This window comes from Panthera onca, chromosome B2 (assembly GCF_046562875.1).
Source record: "Panthera onca isolate mPanOnc1 chromosome B2, mPanOnc1 haplotype 2, whole genome shotgun sequence".
In the NCBI taxonomy this organism is placed as follows: Eukaryota; Metazoa; Chordata; class Mammalia; order Carnivora; family Felidae; genus Panthera; species Panthera onca.
In genome coordinates, this window is record NC_138343.1 from 32,011,828 (window position 1) to 32,033,939 (window position 22,112).

Consider the following 22,112-nt stretch of genomic DNA (forward strand, 5'->3'; position numbering starts at 1 on the left):
TTTCCGGCGCTCGGCGCTGGTATCTGCGCTCCCTTCTGTCCACCCCCAGTGCACTTTGCTAGAGGGCGTCCTCCCCGCCTTGGGTGGCGCCCGACCCCGAACTGTTCCGGAGGATCGGGTGTCGCCAAAACGTTTGAGAGGTCGGGGTGATTGGCAGGAACCAGAAGTGACTGTAAGAGTCTGTGCTTGCAGAGGGGACCCGTGGGGTGGAAGGAGACACGGTGTTGGGAGCACCAGAGCATAACTTTATTCCAGCGGCCTGGCCGACTGTCCTGCCCCTCGGACGTCCCTAGGCCAAGCCGCCGCTTCCTTCGTCCAGTAATTACCTGATCCAACACTTGCTGTTCAATACTTAGGATGTAAAAAAGACTAATTTCTTCTGATGAGCGCCCTCCAGTGGGCGCCCGGCCCTGTGCCGCAGCGGGGACACAGCAGTGGACAGACAGGCACGTCCTTGCCTTTGAGGAGCCGACGGTCCGGAAAGGGAGACAGGCATTTAACAACGACTCGTACAATCACTTAAATACAACTGATGAACCGCACAGGAGGAACACGCAGCGGTCTGAGGGAATAGCGAGGCTGTCCTGGAGCCCAGAGAGGGCGAGGGCGGAACAAAGGGAACAGACCAGGGAAGGTGGGAGCTGTTGGAAAAGGAATAGCCATCGGTGTGGTGAACATTGAGGGGAGGGCTGGAGGGCACAGGTGGGGTTGAAGAGGCAAGCAGTGGCTCCAACGTGGGAGATGCACAGGCCAGGACAAGAACGGATTTAGCTTCTAGAGCACTGGTTCCCCAAATGTGACGCCTGTCCCAGTGGTCCTGGAGACTGTTTCAGTGGGTTTATGAAATTAAGGCTATTCATAACAATACTAAGATGTTACTTGCCTTTTTCATTCTCATTCTCTAAAAACAATGTACTGTGGAGTTTTCCAGCAGCTGAGTATTGACCTCATCGTCCTCACAGCTAATGGAATGCGTGCTTATGTGTTCTTGTGTTAAATTTTTCTGTTTTAAGTTCTAGTATCATTAATATCTAGTTTATAACCCACATAAGCAAAGGTTCTTTAGAGTTCCTGACCGTTTTTAAGTGGTCCGGAGATTAAAAACAACAACAACAAAAATCGAGAACCACTGCCTTAGAGCTCTAAGAAGGGAAATGCTATAGATTTGTGTCCTTTAAAAAAAGCATTCCAGCCGCTCCTTGGAGAGAGAGGGGTTGGAGGGAGCATGAGCAGATGATGGTGTACTATTTGGTGGAGCTAGTACAGTAGCTCAAACCAGAGATGACGGCGGCTTCCCCAGGATGGTGGTGAGTGTTCTCACTGGGCTTTCTGGAAGAGAAATAAAAAGGAGGTGAGGAATGCCGGGTTTTAGGAAGTGACGTGAAATGCTCATGATCAGTCCAGAGATAAATGCACCATCATGGGCACAGAGGGTGGCAGAAGAATGGGGCTCACAGTTTCAGGGGGTTTTCTGCCTGGCAGATACTGCCAAGGGCTTTTGCTTAATCCTCCCAACAGCCTTCAGAGGCTCTGCTGTCTATACAGTAGCCACCATCCACATGTGTCTCGTGAACATTTGAAATGTGCCTAGTCTGAAAGAGTATTATTAAAATTAATTTTAGGGGCACCTGGGTGGCTCAGTCAGTTAAGCATCTGACTTTGGCTCAGGTCATGATCTCGTGGTTCGTGAGTTCGAGCCCCACGTTGGGCTCTGTGCTGGCAGCTCAGAGCCTGGAGCCTGCTTCGGATTCTGTGTCTCCCTTCTCTCTCTCTACCCAACCCCCAACTTGTACGTGTGCACATGCTCTCTCTCTCTCTCTCAAAATTAATCGCTTAAAAAATTAATTTTACCGGGTTTTTTTTTTTGATGTTTTTTGGTTTTTGTTTTTTTTTGCTTTTCTTTAAGTAGGCTTCATGCCCAGTGTGCAGACCAATGCAGGACTTGAACTCAAAGCCTTGAGATCAAGACCTGAGCTGAGATCAAGAGTCAGCCGCTTAACTGACCGAACCATCCAGGTGCACCTCTTCTTACCTTTTTGATGTGGCTGCTAGATTATTTAAATGTACATATGTGGCTTGTATCATATTTCTGTTGGACAGTGCTGCCTAATTTTTTTTTTTTTTTTTTTACCCTCACACCCAAGGAAACTGAGGTGTTGGTTAAGTGGAATATTCAAAGTAGCAGGAGTTAACCCAGGTGTGTGTGAATTCCAAGTTCAGGTTCTGCCCACCATGCCAGTGGAAGCCAGAGCCTTCCTCTACCAGTGAGGAGTTGCAGGGAGGGTCTCAAATGAAAAGGGAAAGAAAAGAAGAGGAGAGCTATTACCTTCTCCTTTGAATCCTTCGAAGTACACATGTAGGCAGCTGTGGAGAGAGATTGAGAAGGGATGGGATGGGGGAGTGAGGGATGGGATGGGATGGGGGAGATGAGATTGAGAGGGATAGGTATCAGGCTTCTGGGAGTAGGCAGGGACTGTCATGGTCACAGTGGGGGTCAGGGTCTAGGTGGGACTCACACTCACCAGCCCAGCCCAGTGCTTTGATGAGCCCGAGGAGGAGAAAGGCAGACAGGAAGAGGCCTACACCATCCTCCAGGGTGGGCCCAGACAGACCTGGCAGGTGGAAGGGAGAAAAGTGAACCCCTTAGTATCTTCCCAGGGCGCCCGCCCCCTCCCCTGCCCCCCCTCCCCGCCCCGGTCACTCCATCCTCCTCCTGGCTCTTACCTGCCACCTCCAGGGTGACCTCTGCACTGCGCCCCAAGGCCGGCAGAGTGGGGTGGTGGACACGACAGGCATAGCGTGCCCCATGATGCTCGGCAGTTATGGGGACCGGCTGCAGGTGCGCAGAGAGGCTGACGGTGCCGTCTGAGTGGTGGAGCAGGGCAGAGAGCCACTTCTGCCCCTCAGCCTTCTGAAAGCTGCCCTCTGGGCCACCCCGGAGCTCCCACTCCACTTCCAGACCCTCAGAGGGATAGAAGTGGGACACGAGGCATTGCAACTGGGGGGGTGCCTCCCCCCGGGTAGCCCATACAAGAGGTGCCGGTGTCAGGGATACTTTGGGTGGCTCTGGGGAGAAAACATGAAAGGAGCATGGGGGGAATCAATCCACATTGTCCTCCCTTGGAGACCCTCAGTTTGCCCCATGGCTTCCCCCAAACTGGGTTTGAGTTTTTCTCTCCTAGGATGGGGAACCCGCTGTCTCCCCACTGGTGCTTCAGAGGGATTCCCACGCTAAAACCCTCAATCCCAGGGACGCCTCTTCCTCAGATTTGGGAACCTTTATCCCAGTCACTCAGATTCCCAGGGACTTCCACCATTGCCCTTCTGAAGCCCAGGGACCCCAATCTACCTCCCATCACTCACCCAGCACCCTCTTCTCCCCTATCCCTCTTCCATCATGATGTCCCCATAATGCCAGTGCCCATCCTTTACCCGTGGGAACCCCTGGACCCCAACTCACTCTGTACAGCAAGCTCCAGAGCGACCTGCCCTTGTAGGTATGGCAGGTGTACAGTGGCCAGATAGGTGCCCTCCTGGAAGGGCTTCACTGCAGGCAGCCAGAGGGTCCCATTTCCAGTCCACGGACCCCACGGCTCATCATCATCCCAAGCAGCAAATGCCACTGCCCCCTCTTGGGCAGGTGGCATTTGCTCACTCAGCCCAGGCGTTGCAGCCAGGAGTAGGTGCCCTTTGCCCAGGTGCTGGCGTCGCCACTCCAGCCCAAAGGGAGGGGGACCTGGGGCCAGAGATGTAGCGGCCTCAGAGGCGGGGGGCATGTAGGCAAACTTCAAGTCCAGCAGAGCATCTTGTCCCAGTCGGATCCGAGGGGTGGGGGTGTGGGTGAGGACAGTCAGCACAGCTGGGGAAGATGGGGAGAGGAGGGAGGGGAAAGGGCATGAGGGAGAGAAAAAGAAAGGGAAAAACAGACAAATAGAGTTATAGGGAAGATACAACTAGAATTCACCCAGCCCTCAGAGAACACCTCCTTTTCTGATTCCATCTTCTAGTCCTCCCTGCAAATCCCCTTTGTTCTGGGACTGGGTGGGACCCAAAGTAGCTGAGAGTGAGCAGATACAGCTAGAGATGAATAGGGGCAGGGAGTGGGGACAGTCCTTGAAGGCCGGGCTGAGCACACAGCCCACTCAGTGGGCTCTGAGAGCACTTCTGACATAGCCTGAACCAGCCCAGTCCCCATGCACCACCCTTCAAGAGCCTTAGGCTTTAAAGAGCTTTTGAGGCCTTAAAGCCTTAAAGCTCGCTCTTGTCACTGGTGAAGACTGTGAAGACTCAGGGATGTCAATCCTATGGTGCTGTACAGAGTACTTTTTGACTGCTATTTATATGGTCCTGTAGACCAGTTGTTTCACTTTTCCGTGGCTTAGCTGAATCTCCTAAGTGGGAATAATGATGATGATCACAGTGCCTATCTTACGGGGTCGTAGTGAAGGTTAAATCATATAATGCCTCTTGCTACCCAGCATTATTCATTTCCTGATTCTGGATAACAAAGGCACCTATATGTGAAAGGCACTTAGAACGGTACCCAGAATACAGTAAGCCTACCAAAGTGTTTGCTGTGGTTACACTCGACCATCAGCTAGACCAACTGAACGTGCCCCAACTCGACAGCATCTCTCCCCATCAACATTCCCTCCCCCTGCTCCAATGCCCATTCTCTCTGCCTTGATGAATGATCACCACCAGCCCCGCACCCCCCCACTCCCCATGCTAAAGAGCTTGGAGTCACTAAGACTCCATCCTCTCTAATGCTTTCATTCAACTAATATTTATTGAGTACCTGTGATGTTCAAGGCAGAGGACTGAGCAGTGACAGGCAGTCCCTGCCTTCAGATTTCTTACAGTCTAGTAAGGGAGACAGATGAGCAAATTGCCAAACAATAACGTACTGTGTACTATCCCAACCAGGCCCTAATTCTGTCTTCCAAACAGACCTCACCTGTTTCCAACTCAAGTTTTCACCAACATACATTTGGACAATTACAACCTCCTCTCGGGCCTTCCTATCCTTGGTCTCTCTCTTCTTCGATTCATCATCCACACTGGAGCCACACAGTGTCGCTACAATTCTGATCCAGTCACTTCCCTGTTTAAAAAACCCAGCTGCCTAGGAAGCCAGCAACTGAAGGCACAGGCTGAAGCTAAATGGCCCAGGCTCCATTCCTGGCCTAGCTTCTTACAAGCTGTTCTTGGACAAGTTACCAAAGTGCTCTGTCTCAGATTTCTTCATCTCTGACATGGAGATGATATCAGTGCCTAGTTCCTATGGCTGTTGAGAGGAATAAATGGGATCATGTCTATAAAATGCTTAGAATAAGACCTGGCCATAGAAAATGCTCAGTGAATGTCAGGTGTTAACTATTTTCATTACTGTTGTCGTCATCATCACCACGGACTTGCTGGGTATCTCGAAGAAATCACTTAATCTATATTTTTCTCATTAGTCCAGTGATCTGATCCTTGCCTACTTTTGTAAGAATTAAGTTAAAAAAAGCCTGGCTTTTGGGACAATGGCACACACACTTCTGATGGTTCACTATCACTTATAAAGCCCAGATCTCAGGGTACTTGATAATCCACCTGCCAACCTATCTGTCCAGACTTCTCTTGCACCCTAAGGACTGGCTCCAGAGAATCCCTTTCTTGTGACTAGTGGAAATTCTAATCAGGCCGCCTGGGTGGCTCAGTTGATTAAGCGTCTGACTTCGGCTCAGGTCGTGATCTCACAACTCGTGAGTTTGAGCCCCGCGTCGGGCTCTGTGCTGACAGCTCAGAGCCTGAGCCCGTTTCAGATTCTGTGTCTCCCTCTTTCTCTGTCCCTCCCCCACCTCTCAAAAATAAACATTTTTTAAAAAATTTTTAAAAAAGAAAGAAACTCTAATCATGGGGCCATTCTTTGCTATGGTCATAGGTTCCTTCGGTTTATAATGTCCTTCCCCATTTTCTCCCAAACATCTAAATACTTCATGTCCCACAAGGTCAGGTCCACTGCTACCTCCTCCCAGGATGTTTGGGTCCTTCCCATAAAAGTCCTCTTTCTTCTCTTGTGATCATGCAATTTTTAATCCTAGTTTCTGAGTACTACAAGGTTAAACTTCTCTCAATGTTATGGAAGTTTTTGTTGAATAAATTTAAAAAAAACTAGGTAATTCACTTAGTTTATTAAAATCCAAAACAGACTCTTGAATTGTCAAAAACCCATACGATTTTAATAAACAAAATCTGAAGGTTTTACAGGTTAACCCTGAAGCTAACAGTGCTCTTTAATATGGGTTGATGGAGGGGCACCTCGGTGGCTCAGTTGGTTGAGTGTCCGACTCTTGGTTTGGGCTCAGGTCATGATCTCACGGTTTGGGGGTTCAAGCCCCACATCGGGCTCTGCGCTGGCAGTGCGGAGCCTGTTGAGGATTCCTTCTCTCCCTCTCTGCCCCTCCCCCGCTCTCTCTCACTAAATAAATAAATAAACTTTAAAATGGGTTGATGGAGCAATTTTAGACCTGCATCCTACAAACTGGACTCTGAAAAATACAAATGGAAATTTGTACCTGTTTTTATGGCTTGTATTACATAGGTTTTTGCTTTGCTGTTAATAAAGTGAATGGTAACAACTATTATAAAGTATTACAGAAAAAAATTTAAATCCAAACCTAATCAAGTGACACGATGAAGAAACACTTGGCCAAATACAGAATGTAGGAAATTCTACAGAACAAGTGACAAACCAGTACCATTTGGGGGGCTGGGGGGAGCAATTATAGAATAAAAGAGACAAGAGACAAAACTGTTGTGGACTGAATGCCTGTGATACGCGCCCCACCCCACCCCCCAAGTTCATTGTTGAAGCCTTCCTGGCCAGTGTGACTAAACTGTTGACTCTTGAACAACACAAGTTTGAACTGTGAGGGTCCACTTATATGCAGGGTTTGGGGTTTTTTTTTACAGTACAATACTATAAATGTATTTTCTTTATGATTTTCTTTTTTTTTTTTTTAATGTTTATTCATTTTTAAGAGAGAGAGAGACAGAGTACAAGCAGGGGAGGGGCAGAGAGAGTGGGAGACACAGACTCCGAAGCAGGCTCCAGGCTCCCAAGTCATCAGCACAGAGCCCAGCACGGGGCTGGAACCCACAAACCGCGAGATCATGACCTGAGTCGAAGTCGGACGCTTAACCGACTGAGCCACCCAGGCGCCCCTATGATTAATTTTCTTAATAATATTTTCTTTTCTTTAGCTTACTGTAAGTATACAGCATGTAATACATATAACAAAACGTGTTAATCATTGTTTACATTATCAGTAAGATTTCCAGTCAACAGTAAGCTATGAATGGTTAAGTTTTGGGAAAGTCAAGTACACAGAGATTTTCGACTGCTGGGGGCGGGGTCAGCGCCTATAGCCACCCCCCACCCCCAATACACACAGTTGTTCAGACTAAGCTGTATTTGGAGATAGGGGCTGTGAAGAGGTGATAATGGTTAAATGGGATCATTAACATAGGGCCCTAACCTGATATGCTGGTGTCCTTTTAAGAAAAGGAAGCAACACCAGAGCTCACTTTCTCTCCTCCATGAGGACACAACCAGAAGTGGCCATCTGCAACCACAAGGAGAGAGCTCTCATCAGACACCAACCCTGCGAACACCTTAATCTTAGACTTGATCTCAGACTTCTAGCCTCCAGAACTGTGGGAAAATAAATATTAAGACATCTATTCTGTGATATTTTGTTAAAGCAACCCAAGTAGATGCAACAACCAAATATGATATATAGAACAGTTTTTGACCCTGATTCAAGCAAACCAGCTGTAAAATAACATCACTGAGACAACTGGGAAAATTTTAATATGGACTAGGAATTAACTGATATTAAGGAATTATTGTGTGGTTTGTTTATGACAATGTTTCTTTTTTTAAGTTTATTTATTTTGAGAGACAGAGTGTGAGCAGCAGAGGAACAGAGGGAGATGGAGAGACAGAATCCCAAGCAGGCTCTGAGCTGTCGGCGCAGAGACCTATGTGGGGCTCGGTCTCATGAACAGTGAGATCATGACCTGAGCCTAGATCAAGATTCAGAAGCTTAACCAACTGAGCCACCCAGGTACCCCAATGGTTTTCTGAATTTTTTTTTTAATGTTTATTTATTTTTGAGACAGAGAGAGACAGAGCATGAATGGGGGAGGGTCAGAGAGAGAGGGAGACACAGAATCTGAAGCAGGCTCCGGGCTCTGAGCTGTCAGCACAGAGCCCGACACGGGGCTCGAACACACAGACTGTGAGATCATGACCCGAGCTGAAGTCGGATGTTCAACCGACTGAGCCATTCAGGTGCCCCTGTAAATTTTTGTTAAGTCCTTATTTGATAAAGATGCTTACTGAAGTAACTAGGAGTAAAATCATATGATGCCTGGTATATATATACTTTAAAACACCAAAAAAAGAAAATAGGTGGGGGGAGGATTGGTGGAACAACGATATCTACACAGATGGGTGATGGGCCTATGGGGGTTCATTATACCACTCTCTCTACTTTTATAGGTCTTTGAAATTTCCCATAACAATTGTTTTTTTGTTTTTTTTTTAAATTTCTTTTTTAACGTTTATTTATTTTTTTTGAGACAGAGAGAGACAGAGCATGAACAGGGGAGGGGCAGAGAGAGAGGGAGACACAGAATCTGAACAGGCTCCAGGCTCTGAGCTGTCAGCACAGAGCCCGACGCGGGGCTCGAACTCACAGACCGTGAGATCATGACCTGAGCCGAAGTCGGATGCTTAACCGACCAAGTCACCCAGGCGCCCCACAATTGTTTTTTTAAAAAATGAGAATTAAATACCATACACACAAACTGTGTTAGGACAGTGTATTTGTCAGCAAACATTTTGAAGTATTTGATAAGAAATACTGTCTAAATGTGTATTAGCAAAATTACCAATGATCTGTGACACTAGAAAGATTCATTTTAAATTTTATGTTAAAACAACTTTCATTTTCTTAAATCCCTAATCAAGCAGAAATGCTTGAAAAGGAAGACTGAGCACAGCAACTAGTTTTTACCCCCAGGGGTCTGTGAGAAGCAGAAAATTGTCCCTCCTGGGCGCTCTCATGGCTCCCTATCTGTACTACTCTAATGGCCCAAATTGCTTTCTACTCTACATTACAATTACCCATGACAAACCTGCTGAGAACCTTCTAGAGAGCAGAATCTACATCTGATCACCTTTTATTTGTTGTTTTCCAGAGAGAGAGAGGAGAGAGAGAGAGAGCACACACAAGTGGAAGGGGTAGAGAGAGGGAGACAGACAGGGTCCTGCGGAGCCTGACCCAGGGCTCAAACTCAGGAATCCTGAGATAATGACCTGAGTGGAAATCAAGAGTCAGCAGCTTAACTGAGTGAGCCACCCAGGTGCCCCCTGATCGTGTTCCTGACTCTTAAGAATGTCCAGGGCTACCCCAAGATTCTGACTTAATTCTCCTGGAGTGGTAGGATTCAGTGTATTTTATTATTTTTTTAAGTTTATTTATTTTGAGAGAGTGAGTGAGCTCTGGTACATGAATGAGGGAGGGGCAGAGAGAGAGAGAGAGAGAGAGAGAGAGAGAGAGAGAGAGAAAATCCCCTCCTCGGGGCCGGAACTCACCAACCATGAGATCATGACCTGAGCCTAAAGCAAGAGGCTAACACAACCGACTGAGCCACCTAGGCGCCCCTATATTCAGAATATTTTAGAAACTTCCAACAGGACTCTTACTTGCAGCCTGGACTGAGAACCACTGGGCCCTAACTTATCTTTGGTGCTAATAAATACTGAACCAGTGAATACATTAACAAAGTGATATGATAGTCACAACAACAGAAAGGCAGATAGGAAACAGCATCCACATTTTACAGTTGGAAAAACAGACTCAGAGAAAAAGTATGTTGTCACCCCCACCTCAGTGAAGCCAGAGCCCTGGGAAATACTCCTTGCCACTGGAGAGAGCTACTATCCCCACAAGGAGCAGTTTGCCTCTGCCCCTGCCTAGGGTGGGTCCTGGGAGCTAAGAACAGAAGTGTAGGCAGAGGTGATTAGGCAGTTGCTGAGTCCCTTTCCCTGGTCCTGTAGGTGATTCACTCTCAGGGAGGAGGGTAGCAGGAAAACGGTCCTGGGGAAGGGAAGGGAGGGTACAGCCCTCAGCTGGGGTTTATCTGCTGGTTGGGCTGTGTCATTTACAAACAATGGCACAAGGGAAGCCTGGCTGGCTCAGTCCAAAGAGCATATGGCTTTTGATCTCAGGGTCTTGAGTTCGAGCCCCAGGCTGAGCGTAGAGATTACTTAACATACATACATACATACATACATACATAAAATTTAAATCAACTTTAAACTTTAAAAAAAAGTCGCACAAGATTGAGGGAAGCCAATGACTACTCATATCCTACCCACCTTCTGCTGCGAGAAGGGTGAGCTCCTAGATACCCAGTTGATTGTTTTTATCTGCCCACTTCCTTCTCATGCCTCCTCTCTGGCAAAGTGCCAGACCCCTGGGCGTCAAAACCGCGTTGCACCATGCACAGAAATGGGTCTTTGCAGTGGAAACCATGAGGTCTCCTGCCCTGTCTCTTCCTCCAAGTCCACCATTTGGTGACCACAGAATCCGCGCATCCTCACGAACTAAAGGAAAGGGGCAGTCAGAAAATGTCAACGCTCTAGAGCGCAAGAGCCTTTGTTTTGCTAAGTGCAGAAGTTCCGGATGTGGGCACGGATGGGGCTTGAACCCTGGTTTTTAAAACAGAGTGAAACGCAAGATAAAGATCCAGGAGGAAAGGAGAAAAAAATTATCCTGCTTCTGAGCCCCTCCCAAACCCCATTCCCTTACAAGTTACTCAACGTCCAGTGTAGGGAAAGTCAGCCACTCTTCCCAAAGCTCTGCCCCTGGGAACTCCACGAAGCCCCACCCCCAAACCGCAGGTTGTGGGTGGTTGTTTTCAACTGGGCAGGAGATAGAAGAAGCTGTTAGCGGTAGATTGTCTAATCTTAGCCGAACCGCCTTGCTTTACAAGTAAGGAAACTAAGCCCCAATTAGTTCCAATTAAGTTCCACAGAGCGAGTCACAGGCAGATCTAGACCCTTAGAATCTACCCGTTCACTTCCACTTCCCCGTCCCAGCTACCTGTTACCATGGTGATGAGATTAGGTTCCGGCTGAGGCTCGGACTCTGGTCTTAGGAAGCTGGAGAGACTTAAGATCGGGCTGGACACGCTGACCATGAGCCAAGTCCCATCCAGGGCCCGAGGACAGCTCTGCTCCGGGGTCAAGCCACTGGCCCAATTCGCCGAGGCAGGGAGCGGGAGGTAGCGGCTCATCTCGCAGTGTGGCGCAGGGGCGTCCGAAGGGTACCGCCTGAAGGCAGCCTGCAGGGCTCCCGCGGGGTCTGTGAGCGCGGACAAGGGAGTTGCTGCTGTAGTCACCACCAGGAACGCGACGGGGAGGGCAGCGTCCAGGGAATTCCAAATGCACAAACTACCCAGTAGTGAGAGATTTGCAGGTAATCCAGGCTCATTTTACAAGGGGAAACTGAGGCCTGAGGTCACAGTGCGACCTAAAGAGGAGGGGGTTTCGGTGGAAGTGGGAGTTGAGGGCGAGTCCGGGATGACTCACCGCGCACTTTGAGGTAGAGCTCGGGTTCCAGGTCCGGCCGGGGAGGTAGTCTCCCTGGGCCCTGGCGCAGCAGCAGTGCGGCGGGTTTCTTGGTCAGGCGGCCCCCGCCCGCGTCCTCCACCATCCAGCACTCTATCACCGCGGGTCCCGCCGAGACGGCGGTCACCAAGCCTGGAGGAGAGGGGCGCGAGTGAGGGAGCGGTCCAGAGGTCAGGCGACCCTCGTCCCGCACCCCCAGCATCTGGCGCGTGGTGGGTCACCTCCCTCCGCCTCTTCCCTGTTCTTGGGCAGAGTCTCGGGGTTCGCTCACCCAAAGCCACGGAGAGGAGCAGAGACAGGGGCTTCATGGCGCAGCGATCTGCTCAGCTCTGAAACCTCCACTTCTCCCTTTCACTTTCATTTTCCTTGAAAGGCCGGCTGGAGAGTCGCCGGAAATCCCCTCTGGTTGGGTGAGGCCACGTGGGAGGCAGGTGCTTTCCGCACAGGCCAGGCACAGATCCCGGAACACTATCTCCAGTTCTGATCTGGGGACCTCAGCCCCGCCCCGCCCCTCCCTCTTGGACCACACAGCACCACCCACTTCCAGAAACCCTCCCCAACCCTAGGCTCCCCCTCCGTGCCCTCCTTCCAGAAACTACTTCCTAGAGAACCGTTACTCCGCTTTCCCCAACCTGCGCCGGATCCCCAGCAAACACATAGGGGCTGTTGGCAAGCCAAGTGAAATGACCAATAAATATTTTAATCACCATTTTAAAAAAAATAAGATTTAAAATAAAAACCTTGTATTCTTACGACTTATATTCCCTCCTTGTCTTCACTCCCTCCTCAATGAGAATCCAGTTGGAGGTCCCCCAAGGAGAGATAGGAGGGATTAGGGTGGAAATAAAGGGCACGTCCTTAGCGGGGTGGGGTAGGTTCTAGGACAAGGGTGGGGCTCAAAACCTGGTCCCCACAACAACACAAACACAGACTTCAGGTACAGACTACAACCACCTGACCCTTGACCCTGTGACTCCAGGATGCTCCATAGCCCCTTTCCCTCCCCCCCCACCATATGCGCCCTAGTCTGGAGCTGAGGGAAAGGAAGGACTTAGTTCCAGGGATACTTTGTGGGAGAGGGGCTGAGGGATGGAATGGGGTGGCCGATGGTGCAACATTGTTCCCCCTCCAAAATATATACAAGTCCGGTAGAGATAAGGAAGACAGTAAGCGTGGTGGGAGATCACCTGAGGGCCACAGCGCCCCTGGCTGGTGCTCCCGGTTTCCTCTTCCCCGAAAGCTGCCTCCAGGAGCCCCCCCTTCAGTTTGTTCCTCCTCCTCCACCAAAGCCCATCTCCACCTTGTGGACACTGGGTGGGGACCAGACCCTTCGGCTGGACTGGGGCGTGGCCCCACTCGCCTCGTCGCCGCTGCCCCCACCCACTCCAGGAGACTCTCTCTTGGGCGGCAGGGCTGGCCCAGCGGGCCCTCCCGGTCCGGGTCCGCCCCCGCCCAGGCGGTGCCGGCGTTCACAGTGTCCCCGGTGGCGCATGAAGCTGTCTCGCCACATGAACTTCTTGGCGCAGACGCCACACTCGTAGGGTTTGAGACCTGTGTGTGTCTTCATGTGCTCGGTCAGGTGGTGCTTCATCTTAAACTTTTTGTTGCACACGGGGCAGTCAAAGGGCCGCAGGTTGAGGTGCATGTTCACATGCCGATCTCGCATGCTCTTGTGGGAGAAGGCCTTCCCACAGTGGCACAAAAAGATCTTATTCCCATCCCCACTGCCTGCCCCTCCAGGGGTCCCCCCAGCACCACCCGGCATGCCCAGGCTCCCTGCTGAGGTGCCCCCCAGGGTCACCGCCCCGTGTTCAGCTTGGCTCCCTGGTGGCTGGCCTGGGGCCTGTGAGGAGGAGGAGGAGGAGGAGGATGAAGATGATGGGAAGACCAGGATCTGGTTGCCCTGCATGTCCAAGGGAAGCAGGGGCCTCGGAGGGTGGGAGGGGGCATAGGAGGAAGGGGTTGGCCCCCCGGAATCATCAAGCCCCGCCCCAGGACCCCCACCCTCATAGGAGCCAAAGTCATTGGAGGACTCACAGAAATTGACCTGCTCCTCTCCCTTGTCCGGAGGCTCAGTCAGGGTCCGGACATCACTTATGCTAAGGGTAGCCTCTGGTCCTCCAGCCTCGGGAACCCTGGAGCCACCCCCGAGCTCTTCATCTTCATCATCCTCACAGGTCAACACCAGGTCTTCCTCCTCCTCATCCTCTTCCAGATCTGGGTCTTGGGGAACGAGGGGTGCCGGTGCTGGGCTGTTTCCACCCCGCTTCACATATACCCAGTGTTTCTGTGGCATGATGCTGGGGGGTGCATAGGTGGGCCGCCGGAGCCCACCCCCAGGGACCACAGCACCTCTCCCATCCCCATCATCGCAGAGCTCATCTGCCTCCAGCAGCAGCTTCCCAGAGGTAGCCCCGCCACTGCCAACCACAGGGGCTGGGAATACAGGGCCACCTCCTCGACGTTCCCCACTGCCCACTGCAGAAGCTGCAAATGCCTCTTGGGAAGAAGATGAGAAATCAGTGGACTCTCGGGGGCTGAAGTAGTTGCTGCTGCTGGGGGACTGATTCTCACTGGCTCGGCTGGAGGCATGGGAGCGCACAGAGCCCATGGTGGCAGGGGCCACAGTGGCCCCACTCCCCGAAGGGACCCCAGCACCAGGGACAGTGGCAGAAGTGGCAGCAGCAGTGGTGATGGTGGTGGCAGTGGCTGAGGCCCGGCCTTCTCGGAGGAGTTCAGTGCACTTATCCACGATGTGCCACATTTGGAGCACCGACCCCACTGTGAGGAAGTTGACAATGTCAGCAGCAGCCATGCTCAGGCGACCAGTGTAAGCGGAAGCCAAGACAGTCTCGAAGGCGCCTGGGTCCATGACGCTGGGCAGAGAGATGGAGGTCATGCCCTTGAGTAAAACCTGGTCGTGGAAGTAAGGGGAGGAGGCAGCCAGGACAGCACGATGAGCCCTGAACTCCCGGCCCTGCACTCGGATGGACACATCGCAGAGCTGGCCCTGTAACCGCTGCTGATTGAGGGACTCCAGAAGGGCACTGGTCACCTCAGGGAAGGACACGTGGACCACTGCAGCTGCAGGCAGGGGCAGTGGGGGTGGGGCCAGTGACAGAGGCAAGGGGAGTGCTGCCCCACTGGGAGAGAGAGGAGATGGCTCCATGGCGTGGAGGGAGGGGGTACCCCCCCAGCCACAGGAACAAGGGAAGGAGGAGGGCGGCCGGGGGGGTCTCTGGGAAGAAAAAGAGAGAAGAATGATAACATCTCATAATAACACAGCCCTTCCCTCTACAGTTTAAAAACATGTTCATACCCTTTATCCGAGTAATTCCCCACAACACTGTAAGGTAGGTATTCCTCTCAACCCCATTTGACAGATGAGAAAACTGAGGCTCGGAAAGATTACGAGATTATCCAAGGTCACAGAGCCAGTAAGTGGCAGTGCCAGGAAACACAGGTGTCCTGACTCCTAATCCAGTGCTCTTTCTTTGGAGATTAGAGAAATAAGGTGTTCTTGGGGAGCGGGGTGCCTCCCCTCGGAATTTCCCATTTGCCTGAAAGCCTGAATTTCCAAAATTTACCTTACTGGTGTTTTGCAACCTTTTCTTAGGAGGGGGGCAAGTCTGTTCCTGTACCGAAAACCATCCCTCCCTCCATGTCTTTTTAGGCTATGCACCCCCCCCTCCCCCCCAGCTCCGTTGCGAGCCAGGGCCCCTTTGCCCCTCAGCTTACCTCTAGCCCCGCCCCTTCAAGGCACGCCCCTTGGCCCTTTCGGCCCCGCCTCTTCAAGGCCCACCCCCGTGGCCCTCTCGGCCCCGCCCCTTACCTACCCCCGCCCACACAGGACCCCGCCCCCCTCTGCTCCGCCCCAAGCGCTACTTCGACCTCCTCTCCCACCCGGAAGGCGCCCCCCAACCCCGCGCGTCCCCGCTTACCGGGCCGCGCGCCCCCGGGCCCCCCCGCCCCTCACTCGGCGGCCAGAGCCGCAGCCTGGGCCCCTCCCGCCGCCATCTTGCGCCGACTCCCTCCGCCCTCCGCCTCCGCTCCGCCTCCCGCCCCTCCGGCTTTAAAGGCACAGACGGGTACCCCGCCCGTGCCGCTGGGCACTACTCGGCCGACTAGACCACTTCTCCTTTAAAGAACAGCCGTCTCATTCCACCTTAAAGGTACCAGGTCTCTTCCGCTGCTGAAAACGCAGGACTTGATGGTTCGGCCGAAGCGCTCATTCCCCTTTAATTCCGTAAGCCTGCCCTTCCCATTGGCAAAGGGTTTTGGCCGTCGCTACTTAGGCTCCGCCCCTGAGCTGTGGCCATTAGCAGGTTTGCGGGATCTAATCGCCCTGCTCTCCCAGCTTCAGACAGTCCCCCTGAAACCCCGCCCCCTTCCTCCGGGTCTGGATTGGCCAAATAACCTTGAGTCGGCCCCTGATTGGCCTTTTTACTCCAACCGCTCGAAGTGAGAAAGTAAAGCACATTCGGGAGGCTGGAACACATTTCTTTTTCTTTTCTTTTTTTTCTTTCTTTCTTCTTTCTTTTTAGTGCCTGGCAGAGGGCAAGCGGAAGGCCTGAAGCCGAGGGAACTCAAAGAGAGGCAGGCTAAGGACAGGCTACAAAGGACAGCTCCAGGGGTAGTCCAGGCCCAGGCTAACCTTGAACCAGAGAACAGCCGGTGCCAATCGGCTGTGAGAGTAGAACAACGAAAAGGAAAAGACAGGGATACAATAAGAAAAGAACTTTATTGTTTATTAATGTTTCTGTGTAAAACTTAAGGTTTTGTTTTTTTGTTTTTTTTTTTTTAAAGAAACACCACCAAAAGGGGATTAGCCCAGTCAATCCCTTCCTCAGTCATCTGTTTCCCACCATCCTCCAAATACTATTCCAAAACATTTTGGAGGCAGGGAGTGGGGGGTAGAGGCAGCTAATCAGAGTCTGAGAGCACGATGATCTCCTCTGGATCGCACTGTGTGGCCACACTCATCTGCAGGGGAGTGAGAGACAGAGTCAGAAAGAGACGTCTGGAATATAGGGGTAAAAGAAGCAAAGGGAAGGATTTCTCAGAGATTAAAAACTGGGGTTAGAAAAAAGGTCGAGAGAGGATGTGGTGGGTGCAAAATTCAGATGGAGTGCCTGAAACTGAACAGACAATGAAAGACAAGTCAGGAAACAACTGCCTCCCCCTCTTACCTTGTAAGTACCAGGCCGGGAGGGTTGTGAATGGGGGGCTTGGGACAACTGGGCTGGAGATGGGCTACAGAGGGAGCTGGTCACCAGGCCATGGCTAGGAGAGTCCACTCTTGTCGAGGAATCAGCAACTGGGGCCATAGAAGTCAAGGGAGAAGGTGGGCTGGGCAGGGTAGATACCTTCTTCCCATTCTTCTCATGCACCGCCCTTTGCCTTTCTACATAGCTAGGGACAGAAACACAAATATGTGGAGGGGTATGAAGAGCCTGAGGCCGGAGGGGAATCATCCAGTCTCTTCCCAGCAGACCCAGTTCCTCAATACTCCTCTCAGAAAGCCCCTTGCAATCTGTCCTTGGCCTCCCTCTTCTCCTCCTTGTCATTGTTACCTGTTTCCTAATGACCCTGCTCCAGTTTGCTTCTCCTTCCGGGATTTCTTGCACGGGGGACAGGAATCTCCCCAGGTGTGAGGAGACACACCTCCATTGAAGGAAGTGGAGGTGACCATGGCTGCTCCATTCTCCAAGACAGTGGTGAGGGGGTCCTCTGATTGCTTCCTGGAAGAAGAAACGTCCCTCTCCTCAGGGGAAGGAGTGGTATCCAGGGGCAAGGCTTCGATCTCGAGCTCAAAGAGCTGAGACATGGGGCTCTCTTCCTCCAGGGGTAACTCCTCAAGGTGTTCTCCGTTGCTTTCAGCATCTATGCTGGAGGGGGCCAAGGCGTCTTCTGACAGTGAAGATGGTGACATTATGAGTCCTTTGTTCTGCTGCTCCCCCACAGACTTGCTGATCCCTCTGCTAGATTCCAGGTTTTTTTCAGCGGAGATCTGCTGCAGTGGGGACATAGGGCTCTTGTCTCCATCCTGGCCTGGAAAAGAAGAAAAGAGGGGAGAGGCAGCATGAGAACTAGGGGAAAGAATACTGCTGAGAGTAATAGGAGGGAGGGAAGGGTCTCAAACAGGTGGTTCACATCCAAAAGAGTAGAGGGAACCGACACATGAGGGGACTGTTTCCTTGACATACCTGCTTCTTCCTCCTCCTCCTCCTCCTCCTCCTCCTCTTCATCGTCCCCCTGACCTTCCTGCATCTGTTCGAGATCCTCCTCTTCTTCAGAATCTGTGGCCTCCTCCTCTTCTTCTTCCTCTTCCTCTTCTTCCTCCTCTTCCTCTTCTTCCTCTTCCTCATCACTTTCCTCATCTTCTTCGTCATCTGTCTCAGCCTTGGAGGTGGTAGGGCACTCCTGGGACACCATTCCACTAGGGCCCTGGGGGACAAAGGAATTTCTCTAAGGAATCCCTTGTCCCAGAGGGTCTGGTTCTCGGGTTCCTTCTGCACTTTTCCCAGTCAGTCACCCTAAACTCCCTGCTAGCTAGTGCAGGGGAAGGACAAGGTCTGTCTGGAGGGTTTATCCCTTCCATACCTCACCAGAATCCAAGGAGGCTTTGGGGGAGTCTGCAGAGTGGGAAGAGGTAGCTTGGGGAAGCCGAGCCCTTCTCTTCTGTCTCTCCCCCTCCTCACTCTTGTCTTGCATCATTGCATATTTGGAGATGACCTCATCCAGCCGGCTCATAGCCAAGCTCCGGTTTTCTCGCAGGCGCCGGGCTAGGGCGGGATCTGACAGTGCAGGGTCAATGCCTACGTGGGAAGATATAAAGTCAGAGTACTCAGCCCAAACCCTAGAAGAAGGGACAAGAGAGATCCCCCCTCCACCAAACATCTGACATATAAGGGTTGTTGACAGGCATCTCACTAATCCCTACCTGGCCTATAGTCATCTGTGAGGTGACAGCCAAAGTTGTAGATGAGATCAAGGTGGCGTCGTTCCTGTAACCTGATGCCCACATCTCGGAAGGCATCCTGAGCCATGAGCTGGAGCTGCTGTCGTGGGAGGCCGAGGCTGTGCCGAGCAGCTGCCTTCTCCACAGCCCGCAGTACATCTCCATAGTCAGGGAAGGTATCAGGCCCTGGTTTGTTGATGAGCCGCTCAATGCGCCTGTTAACCTCTGGGTAGCGGGTGCCACGGTAGGGGATGCGCTGTTCTATGACACGGCCCGTCAGTGAAGAGCAGTCTTTGAGTTCACACAGCCGCCCAAAGAGGCGGATCAGCTTACGCTTCAACCTTGCCTCCTGCAGGTATGTGGAGTCTGGGTCATCCAACTCTGAGAGATCCAACTCCTTTTCCTGCAGCCGCCGGATCTCGGCCACATAGAGCGCTAGCAGCTGCTCCAAGCGCTGGATCTGCCGCCGGGAACCACGGGTCCTTGGGGCCTCAGAGGCAGTGGTCTCGGCATTTGTGGGGTCCGAGGAGGGGTCTGTGGGAGGGTTATTCCCAGAGGGTTCACCAGAGGTGGTGGCAGCAGGGGCCAGGTTCAGCTTCTTCTTGGCTGAATGGGCCTTGAGAACAGTGCAGAGCTCATTAATGTAGACATAGAGCTTAGCTGGCCGGCTCTGGGCCCGAGATAGGACCCGAGAGAGGATGTTGCAGAACTCCGCCGAGGCCAAAAACAGAGAGTGGGCACGCTGCTGCCGATTATAGAGGAATGGGACCACCTCAGGGTGGTCTGCTGTCTGCGTCTTACACAGCTCAAGGAACTAGAGGATTCAGGGGAAGAGGTAGGGGGAAAGAGACAAGGGGAGGGGTTGAGAGAAAGAAGGCGAGGTGGGGTTAGTGGGGAAGAAAGGACAGGAGAGCCAGTCAGCCATCCCCCTCCCTGGGGTACAAGAATCTTCTCCCCTAAAGCTCACCTCTTCAAACAGCTTCTCATTCTCCAACTTGTAGCATTTCTTGCCGCCAGAACTACTGCTTCCTCCAGCCCCATGGGGCTGAGAGGAGCCAGGGGCTTCTGGCCGGGGTGAGGCCGGATTGGGGGGTGGGTGGGAGGGACCTGGCTGAGCAGCTGCTTCATCTTCGTCATCATCATCCAGCACGATGATGCTGTTAGCGGTGGCCATGGGGGATCAAATCCCCCGGAGGGAGGAGGTGTTGGGGATTTCGGAACTCCTGCTGGAAGGGGATGGGGCCTCAGAAAGAGCCCCTCCAGCACAGCCCATCCCTCATCTCACACACTTTCCAATCTTGGGTTTCAGTAACACCCAGCCCTGCCCAACAGTGTCCTCAACTGCCTGCCTTCCAGCAACTGTTAGTACCATATGCTTTTCTGGCCCTTTACATAAGGAAGCCCCAAACCACCTGAAACCCTTAAGTCCCCACCCCCAGCTCCACCCCTCTTGTCGATATCCAAGCTTTCTGCTTCATTGCCCCACTTCTCAGACATTCATTTCCCCAATTCTCATACTTGCCAAGTTGATTCTTCCAACCCCTGGACCGCCTCCCACATTGCACTCCAGATTCCCTCGACGTTCCCTCGCAGATACCACACCCCCGGCAGCACCACCTCCTGAGCCTTCCCCGTTTCGCTCTCAAACACGTCAAATCCACACCCTCATCCCATCCTGAAGGATCACCCCCAACTCCTAGACTCTCTGAGGTGCAGGAGGTTCCCTCCCAATAATCCATTCCTCTTTCTCCTCCTTGAATTATCTTCATACTCCGCCCTCCGACGGGGCTCCTCAAACCGGGGCGTCAGGTTGGAGAGACCTCACCTCAATCCCCTCCCTCTTACCCCACCCGAATTTCCCCCATTCTCTCTCTGTGACCTGTAACCGACTGTGAGCCCAGCAGTGAGCTGTCCCGATTCCTCTCAAATCCCAACCTGGCGTCTGACCCCTTCCCCTAGATGAGCTTCCCGCCAAGTCCCCCTCCCCCAGTTCGGCCCCCGGCCACCCCACTCCCCTTCAGGGATAGGAAGGAAGGTACCATAGCTTGTCCCTCAGACTCAGCGCCCGGGACTCCCCAATACCTCTCCCTCGACATTCCCGCCCCCGCCTTCGCTCCCCACACCGTCCGGCCCCCACCTCAGAAACGGTCTCTCGAGGCGACCCTTGCTGCTGATCTCAGAACCTCGCATGGTTCCCTCCGCCTTCCTTCCCCCTCCCACCGCAGGCCCTTCTCTGGACCGGAAGCCGCCGAGTTTCCGCCTACAGCCACATAGGCGCGGCCATATTGTCGTACGGCGCCCGGACCACGCCTCACCCTGCGGCAGGAAGTGGTGGTAGACCCGCCCCCATCTCCAGTGACGCCCACACAGTCTGCGGCTCCCTTTCCTGTGACCAGTAGGGGGCGCTTTTGCCTCCTCAGGGCGTCCCAAATTACCTGGGGGCCGCCATTTTGCCGTACGGTATTGGCTACGCCCGGACTAGGGCGCGCCGCCGGCAGAGCTCTTTTCACCCGGTGCTTCTGCGACTCAGCCAATTAGAAACTTCCTGCATCCGGCCCAACCGCCGGCGGGTCGCGTGCGGGAAGGGCTGAGCCACCTTTCCAAGTGGGGAAGGGGGAACGGAACAGGAGAGCCAAGGGATTGGGCCCTCCAAGACTACGCAAGGGTGCAGGAAAGAACGAGCGTCTCTTAAGAGGGAAAAAAGCCCTTTTCCTTCCGCTGGGCCGTTGACCAGCCTTCCGGCGCTGCTTTCCTACCTGCCCGGTACCCTTTCCACGGTTTAATCGACTGCGCCTGCCCCTTCCCTTTTGCGGGCTGCCCGCTCCCTTGCCGCTGTCCAGCAGCTACTAATACTTCCAAGTGTCTACATCTCCCAACCGTGAAATCATAACAAATGCATACAGATGAGCACAATGAGCTATACAAATGTGTTCTTATTATTATCGCTATTGTTATTGATTCCTCTTTAAGCGCCTCCATGGAACTAATGACCAACCAAGTAGGTGGGAGCTAGGTGGTTCTCCGTTCTTTTCTGGAGAGGGTCCCCCAAAGTGTAGGCGGTGATGACCTGGAGGCCGAGCTTTGTCCAGGAGCTCCAGGGCCTTAGGACGGCGAAAAGGGGGAAGGGGTGGGGGGCCGTGAGAAGAATCTGTGCAGATTGCCGCTCTGAGGGCTGGCAGACGAAGTGAGACTCGTAAAATACCTTGGGTCTCAACTCGTCCCTTTCTCTTCCTCTGGGGAAACTGAGGAAAGAACGAAGAGAGAAGAAACTGACTTCGACGCCCGCCTCGCCCGCACCCCCTACCTCACTCAACTTTAGGGAGGCTGGAAGGACTCGTGGAGGCCAGGGTGGGTCCAGATGTGAACTTATGGGGAAGCCAGAACAGTTAACACGGAGATTCCCATCCCCTGCATCCTTTGGCTTTCTACAAGTGGTGACCATCTTGCCACTATTAGGAC

At 52.6% G+C, this 22,112-nt stretch overlaps 3 protein-coding genes across 5 annotated transcripts; all 3 read right to left on the reverse strand.

Annotated features, from left to right (window-relative positions):
• Nucleotides 1-224: 224 nt before the first annotated feature.
• Nucleotides 225-12,167, reverse strand: TAPBP (TAP binding protein). 2 transcript variants are annotated; one of them, XM_060614292.3, is made up of 8 exons: nucleotides 11,964-12,166; nucleotides 11,654-11,824; nucleotides 11,166-11,426; nucleotides 3,461-3,859; nucleotides 2,725-3,066; nucleotides 2,523-2,612; nucleotides 2,327-2,364; nucleotides 225-1,329 (listed from the first exon to the last, which is right to left on the reverse strand). In XM_060614292.3, the coding sequence occupies exons 1-8, from the start codon at nucleotides 11,998-12,000 to the stop codon at nucleotides 1,318-1,320; spliced, it is 1,350 nt and encodes a 449-aa protein (XP_060470275.2). In that variant the 5' UTR covers nucleotides 12,001-12,166; the 3' UTR covers nucleotides 225-1,317. The 2 variants fall into 2 exon arrangements, with proteins under 2 accessions (XP_060470275.2, XP_060470274.2); XM_060614291.3 differs by lacking the exon at nucleotides 2,327-2,364 and having other exon boundaries at nucleotides 11,964-12,167.
• A 204-nt stretch (nucleotides 12,168-12,371) lies between these two features.
• On the reverse strand, nucleotides 12,372-16,327 carry ZBTB22 (zinc finger and BTB domain containing 22). Of its 2 annotated transcripts, none has more exons than XM_060614255.2 (2): nucleotides 15,858-16,327; nucleotides 12,372-14,930 (listed from the first exon to the last, which is right to left on the reverse strand). In XM_060614255.2, exon 2 carries the CDS (start codon nucleotides 14,859-14,861, stop codon nucleotides 12,954-12,956), a length of 1,908 nt encoding a protein of 635 aa, XP_060470238.2. In that variant the 5' UTR covers nucleotides 14,862-14,930; nucleotides 15,858-16,327; the 3' UTR covers nucleotides 12,372-12,953. The 2 variants fall into 2 exon arrangements, with proteins under 2 accessions (XP_060470238.2, XP_060470237.2); XM_060614254.3 differs by lacking the exon at nucleotides 15,858-16,327 and adding an exon at nucleotides 15,634-15,845.
• An 87-nt stretch (nucleotides 16,328-16,414) lies between these two features.
• DAXX (death domain associated protein) lies at nucleotides 16,415-20,892 on the reverse strand. Its single transcript, XM_060614247.3, has 8 exons — nucleotides 20,791-20,892; nucleotides 19,621-19,876; nucleotides 18,636-19,467; nucleotides 18,296-18,510; nucleotides 17,899-18,139; nucleotides 17,266-17,743; nucleotides 16,882-17,104; nucleotides 16,415-16,675 (listed from the first exon to the last, which is right to left on the reverse strand). Exons 2-8 carry the CDS (start codon nucleotides 19,825-19,827, stop codon nucleotides 16,616-16,618), a joined length of 2,256 nt encoding a protein of 751 aa, XP_060470230.3. The 5' UTR covers nucleotides 19,828-19,876; nucleotides 20,791-20,892; the 3' UTR covers nucleotides 16,415-16,615.
• Nucleotides 20,893-22,112: the final 1,220 nt, after the last annotated feature.